The sequence below is a fragment of the Sminthopsis crassicaudata genome, chromosome 1 (assembly GCF_048593235.1).
Source record: "Sminthopsis crassicaudata isolate SCR6 chromosome 1, ASM4859323v1, whole genome shotgun sequence".
NCBI lineage: Eukaryota > Metazoa > Chordata > Mammalia > Dasyuromorphia > Dasyuridae > Sminthopsis > Sminthopsis crassicaudata.
This window is the reverse complement of record NC_133617.1, coordinates 609,353,125-609,368,792: the sequence shown is the minus strand read 5'-3', so window position 1 is coordinate 609,368,792 and position 15,668 is coordinate 609,353,125. Positions and strand designations below refer to the sequence as shown.

The following is a 15,668-nucleotide window of genomic DNA, read 5'->3' as shown; positions in this document are numbered from 1 at the left end:
GCACCACTTATTCAACCCCTTTCTGTTTAATAAAATTACGTAAGCAAACTCATAAAAACAAAGAAAAAACACTCTTTGGGGAATCAGTAGTCAGGGCAGGAAGCCTCCATTTGGGGGAGACAAGAGGGGATTTGCTTTATAATTTATCTTACATAGAGACAGTGACGAAAATGATCCTCAGGAAAGGGACAAAATGATATTTACTTTGCCTGCGAGGAAAGTGCATCTGATTTCTTTGACAGCCGCGACCTGAGGGAAACTCTCACCTCTAGTAAGAAAGAACGTACTTTTTTTAAAGAGGGTCACAGTGCAATTGTCCTAAATAGAAGGAAAGAGTGTGAAGGCGGAGCTTGCTAGTGAACCCGCGCCACCCAGAAGTTTCACTGAGTTTCCTAAACTAGCTCTCAGTAGCATTTGTACGACCCTGGGGAGGTGGCACGGGGAGAGATTACCCTCCCATTCAATAGAATGCAGATGTCCCTTTAAGGTTTGCCTCTCTCTCTCGGTGGACTTTAGCCTAAACACGGACTGGAAGCTTGCTTTATTTGTACATGAGCACAGATTTTGGGAATCAGCCAGTTGCAATTTGAAAGACCAAGAACGAAAAGGGAGGGGCGATGTGGCAATTCATCTTGGATGTGAAAAGCGTGGAGAGGACTTAGAAGCATTTGCCGAAAACACAGGAAATTACCCCCTCGGCTGCTGCTGCTGCTGTTGCGCTGCCACTGCTGCTGCTGCCACAGCTGATTGAAGAACTGGCGAAGTATCTCAGAAGCGGCGCTCCGGCCGGTTTGTTCAGGGCAGCTTGAAGCGTGTCCCAGCTGAGATCGGGAGCCCTACAGAGCCTTCCCTACCTCTCCTGCCTGTGCCAGGCTGGTCATGGCCCGCCAGTACTGCACCAGCCCAGGTGTCGCTGTCGCATGCTGGTTGCTTATCGGTAAGAAATCCCATATTTCTTTAAGCATCGTTCCCCCTCTCCCCCCTCTCTCCCCTTTGCTTGAGGGTTGAAGGGAAGAATTAAGGGTGTGAGGCTGGGATTCGGGACAAATATGAGTTGTGGAGAAAAGGATGGGAAAAGCAATAAAAACGCTTTAGATTTTGGAGCCAGTATGGGCAGGTTGGAGAGTATAAAAAGAGTGTTTTGTGTTTGGTTTGACTAAGAATTTGTCCTGATTTTTCACCCTGGGGTTAGAGGATAAGAGATGACTGTTTGGAACTTTAAACCGTAGGTGAAAATAGGATTTTAAATTAAAGCCCTCTTGTGATGGAAAATAATTTAGTGTTTTTAATTAGTTAGGAGTTCAGTGAGTGACATGTTTAGGCGTGGATGGGGCTGTATTGAGCTGGGGGAGGAAGGTGGCCAGAGGCGGTCTATGCCAAATTCAAATCTCTATACTCAGGTATTCATGAATCGAAATATTGTATGTCCTTGACATCCGGCTTTCAGAATAATCACTATTTCAGGACTAGGGGAAGAGACGTATGCATTTTTTTTTTTCCTGACTCTGAGGTGATATTTTCAGAAGATCACTCTAGTGTGGAGATGATGTGGGGAGGAGGATACAGGAAAAGTTTGAAAGTGAGAAGGAATTGGTGAACGTTTAACTTTGTTAACCCTAAAAAGGAATTAGGCAAATAAGCAATAAGTTATCCAAAGTTTGTTGTTGTTGTTGTTGTTGTTGTTGTTCTTTGTTTCCCCAATACTTCCCCAGCAAATAATATGTAGGAACCTACATGTGAATTGTCAGGATGTAGAAAAATGGGAGAGAGGATGACTCACATAGACTGTTCCCACTAGAGTTAATAATAATAGTATTTTCTAAGATGTATCACCAGAATTTTCAACTTGTTAGTATGTAATGTATTTTTAAAAAATTTTTATTTAAGCTGCTATACTGTGAGGCCATTTCTTTTTAATAAAAAAGGAAAGAGACATTGCTAACCTTTGTAAAGAAACAATATAGATAAATGAAATTATTACCAAGAAGATAATTTGGTTCTTAATGAGAATGTTGAAAGGGGGAAAGAAAGGATTCTTATGGAACTAATGTGATGTGTGGGCCCTTCATCCTCACACTTAACAACTCACAGGCAGTTTCCAGTAATATAAACAATGGTCACACAAGAGCAGCATTGCAAGCCAATGAGCTCTTTAATTTACCAGCTACTGTCATTACACACAGACACATATTTGGAAATACTTAACTGGATCTGAGTTGCTCAAGACCAGAATAATCTTTACCATTAATAAAGCTGTTCCTTGTCATTTTATAAAATGAACCACAGTAGTCAAGGACCCCTTTTCTAATACCTACATAATAGTTAAAGATGAAATAGAATAAGTAGGAAGGTGATACTCTTATAAAATAAAATGTCAAAGGCCTACAATAATAGCTTCAAGATCAATTAATTCTATTTTCCCTATACTTTAGTTAACACTTGGTTATAAAGAAGTCACTTAGGAGAATAGGATTAGGAGAATACTAATGACCAATGAACCCAGACACAGAAGAGATGGCAATCTGATAGCAAGTTATGGTCTTAACACATACACACACATATGTATATATGTATATTTGTGTATTTGTGTGTGTGATCATAATAATTGAGTTAAAATAAGAATGAGATTCCAAGAGCATAAATTTAGAGCTAGAAAAAGAATTCAAAAGCCATTTAGTCTAAATCTCTCATTCTATAGATAAGGTAACCTTTTCTATATAATCAAACAAGCATCAAAAAGAAAATAACATCCATTATATTTAGTTCTTTTCCAAGAAGTTTTGTATGTTAATTAAAACTTTTTAAATTACTATAACAAATGTAATAATATTGTGCCTAATTCTGATACCTGAAGATAAGAAGACTTGATTATCAACAGGTTCCCTAAATGAAGACACAGCAGTTAGCAATTTGAATCCCCAAACATTTAGTTCATTCATTTATCATCGGACTTCTTTATTAGTCATTAAATTTCATCAGTTCTTCAGTAATATCTCTTTAAATTCATCCCTTCCTCTCCAATGTAATGATTATTTCTCTAGCATAGGCTCTCATCAATAAACATCTATAAAGTACTATAGTAATTTATTTCTGCCTCTAAATCATATACTTACCTCTAATAAATCCTGTATGCTTTCGTCAGATAATTTTTCCTAAAACATTACTTTTACCACAATAGCTTTACCACAATAGCTTTACTCAATAATAGCTCTCTATTGCCTATTAGATAAAGTTCAAATTCTTTATTATGACAATGCAGGTCCTCCGTGATCTTATCTCACATCATCTATCCCACATTGCTCTCTCTAGTATGCAGAAAGTTCACAGAACTTGAAGCTGGAAAGGATTTTAGACCTCTTATCCCTAAAGCACTCATATTTAAAAAGGGAAAACCAAAACACAATGCCTTGCCTTAATTTGCCTCATAAAATGTAAAGGAATAAACCCTCATTGTCAGTCAGGCTGCTAATTTTATCACCATCTCTCTGAAAGCATCATCTTTTCTTCCATCATGCATGTAGTTTTTATTCTATTCACTTCCTTCCTGCTTCTTGACCTCTCTGACCTCTGAAGGACAGGTTGACTGTCCTTCATAATCTAAAAGCTTTCTCTAGGATTTTTCAATTCCCATTCAACTCTTCTTTTTATGAATTGTCATTGTAATTATTTTAATACTCATAGTTTATTATATAAACTATCAATTTGTTTGGTTTCTCACCATGTAAGTCATATCTTATGACTGCCAACTCATTGAGAACAGGTGCTATTTTTTTAAATTTTTTTAATTGAATTGTGTCAAACAAATAAAAATGGGTCCTCTAAGAGGATTTAATTGACTTAAGAAAAACACAAATGAACATTTTTGATACTGTATTATATATTTTTTTATTTTGTTAAATATTTACAATTGCATATTAATCTGGTCTGGGCTCTGGAGTATTGAGAATCAGTTGCAGCCCTGCAACCTGAGCCCAATATAAAGCCCTCAAAGACTCAAGGGATCATCTAAGAAGAAATAAGAATGATTAAATCTTACTGAACAGGTTTGTAAGTATTCATTACAATGGAGAGAAGATTGAACTTTTGCTACTTACTACCTAAATGACACCCTCTCCTTGTCTAGGATTCTTCATCCCTAAAATGAAGGGTTCCATTAAGTCCTGCACAGCAAATCTATTGTGACTCTTCAGAGAATCATAGATATAGAACTGGAAAAGACCTTGGAGTTCAATAAGAAATTCTAGTCCATTATCTATGATCTTATCATCTGAGTTTTACAATTATTACACATTTTCTCAGTAGCCTAATCTAATGTCAATCACTTTGTTGCTAATGAAGTTCTCCTTAAGTTCCACACAACTATTTTCCACTTTAATCTGTTCTTCCCATGAAGACTATAGACATGGAGTATGATCAAGTTAGACATTCTAATAATCTCATGACCACTGAAGAATGATTTGAGTGATCCTTTATATATGAGCCTAGCACTGTCAGAATATAAAAGGGACATCTTGGCTTTTAAAAATGCAAAAAAAGATAAATGATAGTGGAGGGAATTTTAGAATTAAGTCATTTTATAGATAATTCACAAATATGTCTTAGGCAAGGCTTTGAGTAACATCTACACACAAGATTTCCTATTTGAAAGGAAACTGGCAGGAGGTCAAGCTAAAATGATAGAGAAGTCAAAGTGACAGAGGGGCTGTCAATAATGCAAGAATAAAGAATAAAAAATAACTTTAAAAAAGGTAAATGGTTTAATGTTTTTATTCAAAGTGTTTATCAATGGAGTGATATTAATTTGGGGGGGGGGTAGGTGTCTCCGTTCTAAATCCTTTTCTATTCTAAGAGTTTTACCAATAACTATGGTGAAGGCAAAAAGAGAGATTTTAGTAAATTTGTGTATAATAAAAGAATGGGAAGGTTTTCTAATATATCTATTTGATACAGTTGGAATTGAAAAAGATCATTACAAACTGGAAAGAAAAGCTGAAAATAATCAGAAATCATCGACTATAAGAGGAACAAATCTAAAGTACACTTAGGTTAAAAAAGAAAAACAAAAAACAAAAAAGTGAAAAATATGCTTTGATCTGCATTCAGACTCCATATTCTAACTTGTCAAAACCTGATCAAGTCATATCTGAAATACAGGGATTAATAATAGATACCACCTTTTAGGAGAGACATTGATAAACTAAAGCATGTCTAGGGAAAAGCAATCAAGATAGTTATGTGATCCTAAACTATATGAGAATCAGTTGAATAAACAAACAAAAATATGTGTAAATATGTATGCATACATATGTGCATAAATGTATGTATGCATATATTCAAATATAGATATACATATATGTAAATATATATACACATATTGATACAAATATATACATATTATATATCCTTGAAAGGCTATCTAAAAGAGGATTTTATTTATTTAACTCAAAGGTGGATGAAGGTACAAGGGAGAAAATTTCAATTTTATGTGAAGAGATCAAAAATGGAATGGGCTAAGTTTTTTAAATTATTATTATAGCTTTTTATTGACAAAACATATGCATGGGTAATTTTTCAACATTGACCCTTGCAAATACTTGTTCCAACTTTTCCCCTCCTTCCCTCCACCCCCTCCCCTAGAAGGCAGGCAGTCCCATACATATTAAATATGTTAAAGTATATGTAAAATACAATATATGTATACATATTTATACAGTTATCTTGTTGCACAAGAAAAATTGGATTTAGAAAGAAGGTAAAAATAACCTGGGAAGAAAAGCAAAAATGTAAGCAAACAACAACAGAAAGAGTGCAAATGCTATGTTGTTGTCCACACTGATTTCCCAGTGTTCTTACACTGAGTCTAGGCTGGTTCTGTTTATCACTGATCAATTGGAATTGATTTGGATCCTCTCATTGCCAAAATTAGCCACTTACATTAGAATTGATCCTCATATAGTATTGTTGTTGAAGTATATAATGATCTCTGGTTCTGCTCATTTCATTTAGCATCAGTTCATGTAAGTCTCTCCAAGCCTCTTATTATTCATCCTGCTGGCCATTTCTTACAGAACAATAATATTCCATAACATTCATATACCATAATTTACTTAGTCATTCTCCAATTGATGGCATCTATTCAATTTCCAGTTTCTGGACTAGCTCTTGATATGATGAATTCCTCATCATTAATAGTGTTCAGGGATAGACTGAATGCCAACTTGTCTGAAATTTTATAGAAGGGTTATTCATTCAAGTTTCACTAAACGGCCTCCAACTTCATTTCCTACAATCCCATTCCTTAGGTTTTCACTCTAAGATCACATGATTCTATGAAATTTGGTGCTTCAAATAATTTATCAGAAGAAACAATTAAAGTGGTCTCAAATCAAGTGGTAGATCCAAAAAACTTCCAGGGTAGAGACAAGAAGAATAACAATGAGACGGATTAACTAAGGCAACTTTGTTTCCTCCCTAATCACATTACAAATAAAGCTATTTCTGGTAGCTCACAAACTCTCATGAAAGCTCATCATTGTCCATCATTCTTGACTTTTCTATGATTTCTTTCCAATTGGCCTAATCTTTAGCTCCTCCCTCCTCCTTTCTCCTTCTTGTTTTTTCTTTGCTATTAGTGATTCTGTTTTCAGATTTACAACTTGTCAAATTAAAATGTGATTTTTATGAAATAAAGTCAAAGTCAAAAAATGGCCAGTAGCAGTGTTGAAATCGTCAAAACCTAAGGGATATTATTTAGTTACTTGCAAAAAAAGCTGAATTTAACAATATTCTAGAAATCAACACTGCAGTTCTAAAATCAGAGTAGATTGTCTGTTCATTATGTCTGACTAGGAAAAGTCTAGTCATTGTCAAAGAAAGTTCAATAGGGAATTTAAAAATGTCAATGAATTTAACCGGTTCATCACACTTCCTGGGAGGAAATGGTATAGACTTTCAGAAGAATTTAGGAATTATTCATCTCTAATAATATCTTCAAAAAGATATTCATCTAAAACAACTTGTAAACATTGTGCCATAGTTCTTTATATTTTAAAATATCTATTATCAGAGAAATTTTGATGTTCATAATCTAGGATGCAGAAATTAGAAAATTATCCCTCTACCTCCCACATAGATTCCCAGAGCCAAGCTTGTAACTGACTCAAGGAGATAATTGCTCCTCTTACTAGTAGCCTTTAAAAGTAGCACATGACATTTTCCAGAGAAACTCGTGTAATTATGACTACCATGAAATATGATCCCAACTTCAGTGTAGCCTGGCCACATCCTATGCTGTTACTGTCCGTTAGAACTATATCTGTTAATCAAGTTATCATCCAACTTAGCTTGTCTAAATCTAAATTGGAATTTGTACCTGATTTGGCAGGCATTAGAAAACATGAATAGTTTGTGATAATCAGAACTGCATACTAGGAAACAACTCAGTATAATATATAGGCAGATCTCACTTCTTTTCAGAAGTTCGTCTTCTAGTCTGTTGGTGCTCATGTACAGGAATTACATTCTTTCAGCTTATACACTATGGGAATAATACTAATAATAGCTAGAATTTATTTAGGATTTACTAAATGGCAATGACAATATATTACCACCAAGTTCTTTGCTAAATGTTTTTCAAATTTTATCTCATTTAATCCTTACAAAAACCCTAGGAGGTAGGTGTTATTAGTCTCTTCATTGTACAGTTCAGGATATTAAGACAATCAGAAGTATACCCAGAGTAACACAGCTAGTAATTTTCTGAGAATTAATTTGAACTCAGGTCCTCCAGACCACATGTTCTACCAGAATGCTATTCACTGTACCCCCTAGCTATCAATTAAGAAACCTAGTGCTACAGAAGTTTCTTTTTAACTGTCACTATGGATATAGAGATGCAAGTACTCGAGAAGAACCAAAGTCAAATCCAGCCTCAAACACTTATTAGCTGATGGGACTCCAGGTTCGTCACTTAACCTTGACCTGCATCAGTTCCCTTGTCTATAAAACAGAAATAATAATAATAGTACCCTCTGCCCAGGGTTGCTGTAAGAGTACAATTACAACATTTATAAAACAAAAAACTTTACAATCTTTAAGAAGCTATATAAATTGCTAGCTATTATTGTTATTTCAAAACAATATTTGTCTCTATTTCACAACACCTACTTAAGTTGATTGTTCCCATCTAATTACCCCTAACATCTTAAAAAAGGTCTCTAACTACCAATGAGGAAAGCTAGTTTGTGCAGTAGATAGAGTGCTAGGCCTCAAGCCAGGAAGGCACAGCTTTTTTAGCTCAAATCTGGCTTCAAACATTTATTAGCCATGTGATCCTGGACAAGTCATTTAAACATGATTGTCTCAGTTTCTTCATTTGAAAAATGAGCTGGAGAAGGAAACAACAAAATATTTTTGCCAAGAAAACACCAAATGGGGTCATGAAGTCAGATGTGACTAAATAATAGCAAATAATAATGATAAGAGCCAACATTTATATTGTACCTACAATGTTCCAAATGCTGGTCCAAGCACTATATAGATATTATCTCATATATTCTTACAACAACCCTGCCAAGTAGGTATTATTATTATCTTCATTTACAAATGAGGAAGCTGAATCAAACAGAGATGGAACATAGTAGGCACTATACATTTGTACACACACACACTGTGTCAGATTGACTTCTCCAGGATCATACAGTGTGTAAGGTTGAATTTGAATTCAGATCTTCCTGGCCTATCCACTGGACCACCTAGTTGCCCTCCAAATAATGATTTTGAGATTTATCTATTCTTTTCAGTTTTAATAACAGACCAACATATTGTGATATTTTGGTGTTTTCGTGTCCAAGATACACAAACCCAAGTCTCCCCCTGAACTCAAAAGAAGCCAATTTCCATTTGTGTGCCCAAAGCTTCCTACAATATCCTAACAGCGGAAAGAATTGTGCCTCTGAATAAGCACAGTAGTGGATAGTGGTTTGGACTTAATGACCTATAAAATCTATTCTACCTCTTAGTCTCTCATTCTATGATCTTATGAATTTCAGACTCAGTTCCCTCATCTTTAAAATAAAAGGATTGGACTCAATTGTTTCTAACTTTTAATCTATCATTACTACTAAGCAACAGTGTTCCAATCTTTATACTCAGTGAAACTAAAAGAGCAATGCAGAGACAAGTCAAGGAACAGATTAGCTGTTCAGACTCCTTCCTTCAATCAGTCACACCAATGGCGATTTTTCCAAAAAGAGTAACTGATTCTTTCAAAGTGAGCAATTTGGCATTCTGCCAAAGTTACTCCAGAATTCTGATTCCCAGCCAAGAATACATACATATATAAACTTCATATTTGTAAAGGGTTTTATAAGTTTACAAAGCACTTTCACATATATTAGTTCCCTTAGTGCTTCACAACAATCTCATGAAGCAAGCATTAAAGATGTTATAATACCCATGTGTACACAAGAAAAATTGAAATATAGTTGCTTAAAGTTACACAACTAGTAAATGGCAGACCCAGGACGAGACTTGTTCTGGTTCTAGTCGAGTACTTAATCCTTAATTTGAACATTCTAGTATTTGAGAATTGAAAAGAATTTTAGAGATTGTCTAATCTAACTTATTTATTTTCTCTTTTAATCACATTTTATTGGTAGCTTTTGTCTTTATTTTGCTTTTATTTCACAGTATTTCTCTTGCCAACCCATCAGCTTTCCTTTGAAAGAAGCATTTTAAAAATAGAGAAAAAGCAGTTCAGCAAAAGCAACCAAAATATCAACTATGCCTGACTATAGATGCAGAATTCCAGGATCCCATCACTACAAAAAAGGAAGATGGTGCTTTTTCTCAACTTCTCTGATGGCAAATACAGTCATTATAATTAATTAATCAATCAACTTACCAACAAACATTTATTAAAAGCCCTGTGCTAGAGTAGGTACATATTTATGTATGTGTGTATATGTATGTATTTTAAATGGAAAAAAATCTTTACTCAGAAGAAACTGATATAGAGATGAAGGAAATAATATATATGAGAATGTAAATATGTACATATGAAATGAATACAAGGTAGCTAAGTTTAAGGTAATAAGTGAAGGAAGGAATGCTCTAGCAATTGATGGGATCTGGAAAGACTTTGTAGTGGTGCTTGAGTTGTATCCTAACAGAAGAGAGGGATTCTGTGAGACAGAGGCATAAGGGGAAGATCAATGCAAAGGCACAGAGACGGAAAATGAACAATCATATGGGAAGAATAGAGAAAGGGCCAGTGTTTTTGGACTCTATAATGTGAGAATGGGAATAATGTATAATGAGGCTAGAATGATAGGTTTGGACCAGCTTTTATTTGTTTTTGTGTGTTTTTAAAGAGTAGCTTTTAAAAACCTGGAGAAGACTGCATTTTATCTAAGAGGAAATAGGGACCCACTGAAGTTTATTGAAAAGGAGAGTGACATGATCATATATAGGCAAATAATTTTGTAAAGAACAAAAAATTCAAACAGAATGCTGTGAAATTATTTGCACAGCATTCTGTTTGAGTTTTTTGCTCTTTACATTTACATTCCAATCCCCTTATTATAGTAAAGTATCTGGGAAGTGGGACTAGGATCCTGGGTTTCTTACTTTCTAGTCTATTGCTTTTTATGCTGTATCAGTGTCAGCTTAGAATGCTGTGTAATGGAAATTTCTAGAGATTATATCAGTAAACTTTTTATAACCAGTTTTCATGAGGATAAAACTCCAAAATAACATCAATTTTAGAATAAATAACAGATATAATCAAAATTACTGGCAAGAAAAAAAAATTGAGTTGACAAAAGACTAATGAGTCGGAATTCAGATTAAATTTAAACAAGAAAACTGAGACATGGTCTCAAATTCTTTATTTTAAGAAAGTACAAAAATACATATATAATAATGAGAGCCATTTTTAAAATAATAGACTTCTTTTAACAAGATTCACAATTTACAATGTTAATATTATCAATAGATTAAGTAACAGTCTACAAATAATAATGTTAATAACCTTGATACATTTAAGTTTAATTGATTTTAAAACATATAACATGACGTATTCCTTACATCATCATAGTAAGTATTAAGTTGCTAGAAAGAATATGTCCCAAATTGTTATAGATATTTCAGTTTTAAATCATATTTCTAGGAGAAATATATAAGATATCAACTGACAAAGTAATTAATCTCAAGAGCAGTCCAATGGATTTACATCAGTTTTTAAAAAGGGATCTCAGAATATAGTATATACAAGATGTTTTCACAAGTTTTACTATTTAATAAGATAATAATATTTTATAAAAGAAGAATTTTAGATCACCCTCAAAGATACTGCTGAACTCTTCCGGTAGATAAAGAATTAACAGGAAGAGAAGAATGTGGAGGGAATTTTAAAGTTAGAGGAACTATAGACAGGCATTAGTCTTTCAAGTTCTTGAAATATACTACCATTCACCAGAAAAATGTCTGAGTCATTAGCCAAAAAACTTATATCTAAACAGATTACAGCATTATACAGTGAAATAAACTATCTTCATATTCCTAGCTTGTCTCCTGGCTCCATTCCATAAAGCAGGCAGTATGAAACTATTCAGGAAACAGTTCTCAGTTCCTAAATTCTAAGATCATCAGGGTCTAAAAGCATTAACTTTAGTGAAGAGAATGCAGGATTTCCACAAGCATATCGAAAAACAAGTCTAGTATGGCTATCAGATCTTTCTTCTGTTCCAAGTCATTTTTAAATCAAATACTCAAAATTGCCAGTGACATAGCTTTATGATAAAAGAGAAAGGATGTCAACTTTAATCCTATATTGTGAAGTGTAATAGTATATCTTTATTAGTAAATCAATCCAAAAACACTTATTAAGAACATACACCTTCACTATGAAAATAAAGCACTAGCTATATTACATATGTACATATAACATTATGTGTATATGTGACCAATAAGTGCACAAAACTGATACAAAATAAGCTGGTAATTTTGATAGAGGAGGGCCCTAATAGGTGAGAAAGGCAGAGTCAGGAAAGGTCTTACAGAGATGATGGTGCCTAAGATGAGTACTGAAAGAAACTTGAGATTTTAAGAATTGATGGTGAGAAGGGAGACCATTCTAGAAATGGGACAGTTAATGCAAAATCACAGAGATTGAAGGTTAAAGAGTCATGCATAAAAACTACTAAGAGGTGAAGTATAACTGAACAATGGAGTATATGACCAGTAGTGATGTATAATAAGGCTAGAAAAGTAGGACAAGACCAGGTTCAGAAGAACTTTATCTCTTATATTTATTTCTATTCTTCTGAACTTAAGAAATAAAACAAGAATTTCCGGAACAGTTGGATAGAAAAACAGGATTACACCTGAAATCACAGATCCATCATGTACAACTTGCTATCCCTTTCAAATATGTAACAAAGTTATCATGTAACTTTCTTTTTTTTTTCACCCCACCCCAAACTTTGAGGTGACTACTATTAGACATAAATATATCTATATGTGTGTATACATATAGGCAAATATATATATATGTATATTTATATATGTATATATTTTTATATATGCATACACATATATGTTCTTTTTCAGGTTTCAAACAGCATTTTCAGAAGATTTTTGTAGTTAATTTGGATATTTTATAATAGAATGACTTTGTTGTTCAAAGTTGTTCTTAAAAGAATACTTCCATTACTATAAACAGTATTCTCTTGGTTCTGCTCATTTCATGCTGCATTATTTCATGGAGGTCTCTCCATGCTTTTTTTTTAATTATAAAAGTATATCATCATTTCTTATAACACAGCAATATTCCATCATGAATATATCACAACTTGTTTACCATTCCAATTGATGAGTATCTCCACAATTTTCAGTTCAGAATCACAAAGAATTACTATAAAAACTTTAAAATATGTAGGTTTTTGGTTTTTTTTGTTTTTGTTTTTTTTTAATTTACCCTAATCATCTTGGGAAACAGACCTAATAGTGCTATTGCTGGGTCAAAGAGTATGAGCAGCTTAATAACTCTTTGGGCATAATTTCAAATCTCTCTCCAAAATGATTGGATCAGCTCACAGATCCACCAACAATGAATTAAGGTCCCAATTTTTCCACATCCTCTCCAAAATTTGTCATTTCTTTCTTCTATTATTTTAGCCAATCTGATAATTGTAAAATGACATCTCAAGTTTATTTTAATTTGCATTTCTCTAATAATGATTTAGAGCATTTTCATATGACTATAAATTGTTTTGATTTCTTTATCAAAAAATTACTTGTTTAGATCATTTGATCATTTATCAATTGAAGAATGACTCACATTCCTATATATTTGATAGAGTTCTTTATATAATTGAGATATGAGACCTTGGTTGTCTATAAATTTTCCCCCCAGTTTTCTGCTTTCCTTCTGATCTTAACTACATTTGTTTTATTTTTTACAAAATCTTTTTAATTTAATTCAAGCAAAGTTGTCCATTTTATATTTTATAATATTGTCTTCTTTTGGTTTGTTCATAAATTATTCACATATTTCTAAGTCTGATAGATAATATGTTCCATGTTCTTTAAATCATCTCACTTTATTATATCTAAGTCCTATATCTATTTTGAACTTATCTTGGTAAATAGTATAAAATATCGATCTATCCCCAATTTCTGCCAGATTGTTTTCCAGCTTTCCCAACAATTTTCACTAAATAATGAATTCTTATCCCAAAAACTTAAGTCTTCACATCTTTCAAATACTGGATTGCTATATGTGTGTGCTGTTATAGATTATATATCTACTCTGTTCCACTGATCTACTTTTCTGTTCTTTAGTCCAGATAGTTTTGATAATTATTGCCTTATAACACAGTTTAAGGTCTGTACTGCAAACTGAACTTCCTTCACTTTTTTTCCATTAGTTCCTTTGATATTCTTGACCTTTTGTTCTTCCAAATGAGTTATTATTTTTTCTAGTTCCAAAAATTTTTTTTAGTAAATTGAGACAGCACTGATAGATCAAGTTTGGTAAAACTGTCATTATTATTATCTTGGCTCTTCCTACCCATAAACAATGAATATTTCTCCATTTATTTAAATATGAATTTATTTGTGTACAAATTTTTTTATGGTTTTGTTCATATAGAATTTAGGTTTGCCTCAGTAGGTGTATTCTAAGGTATTTTATACTGTCTAGAAATATTTTTTAAAAGGCTTTCTCTAGTTATCTCTTCCTGCAAGATCCTGTTGGTGATATATAAGAATGCTGATGGTTTATGTGGGTTTACTTTATATCATGCTGCTTTCTTTAAATTTGTTTTCATTTAACATTTCAGTTGAGTATATCATCAAATCATCTTATAAAAAAGGGATGGTTTTATTACTTAATTCCCCATTCTGATTCCTTCTATTTCTTTTTTTTTCTTCTATTGCTATTGCCAGGATTTCCAGTACAATCTTGAATAATGTTGGTGAAAATGGCATCCTTTTTCACATCTGATTTTACTAAGAAGGCTTTTTAGCCTATCTCCAATACAAATAATGCTTGGTAGTAGTTTTAGGTAAATGCTTCTCATCAATTTAAGGAAAAGTCCAGTTATGCCAAAACTTCTGAATTTTTCTTTTTTTTTTTTTGGATTATTATTGTTTTGCTGAAGCAATTGGAGTCAAGTGACTTGCCCGGGGTCACGCAGCTAGGATATGTTAAAGTGTCTGAGGTGAGATTTGAAGTCAGGTTCTCCTGCGCCATCTAGCTGCCCCACTTCTGAGTACTTTTATTAGAAATCTGTGCTGTACTTTTATCAATTGCATTTTCTGCATCTATTAATATTATTATATTATTTTGTTACTTTTTTATTGATATGATCAAGTATGTTAATAGTTTTCCCTATGTTAAACCATCCCTGAATTCCTGGTACGAATCCCATTTGGTCATAATATGTATTTGTAATATATTGTTACAATCTTTTGGCTAGCATTTTATTTAGGATTTTTACATCCATATTCATTAATTAAAATAGTCTATAATTTTCTTTGTTTTGACTTTTGCTGGTTTAGGTATCGTATTATATTTCTTTCGTAAAAGGAGTTTGGTAGGACCCCTTCTTTGCCTTTTATTAGAAGTGTTTTAAATGTCAGAGAGGTGTTTAAAATTGATTCTAAAGTAAGTAATAAGGAGTCATTGTAATTTACAGAGAAAGAAATTGTTCAGACCTGTGGTTTAAGAAAATCTCTGTGCCTGGATTTCATATTGTATTCCTTAAAACTGAGGTAGGGAAAAGAAGGTGGTTTAGGAATGGAGTAGAAAGGAAGTAAAAGAATTCCTTGCTCAAGGCAGCTAGGTGGTATAGTGGATAGAGCACCTGAAGTCAGTAGGACTTGAGTTCAAATCTCACTTCAAACACTTAAACCCAATTGCCCCAGCACCACCAACAACAACACAAGAATCCTTGCTCAAAAATGTGTTTATACTATTGTTTTGGGGGACTGGCATCTGCAGAGTTCTGAAGACTGCATATTCCCCAGGGGGAGAACCTAGGGAGGTTAAGTGTGGGAGAGTCACAATATAATGTAATAGAAGTGCCTCAAATAGATCTTAGAACATACTTAGGCATTCTATAAATGGTTCTGTTCATTTTCTCTATCAAAGAAGAGGGTCT

General features: G+C 33.4%; 1 protein-coding gene across 1 annotated transcript in view; it reads left to right on the top strand.

Moving 5' to 3' along the window:
• Positions 1-412: 412 nt before the first annotated feature.
• ITGA1 (integrin subunit alpha 1) overlaps positions 413-15,668 on the top strand; it is a 189,584-nt gene continuing 174,328 nt past the window's right edge. The window contains exon 1 of the mRNA XM_074282545.1: positions 413-937. Coding sequence (XP_074138646.1) covers positions 880-937 — 58 coding nt within the window. The 5' untranslated portion in view covers positions 413-879. The remainder of the gene's footprint in view (positions 938-15,668) is intronic.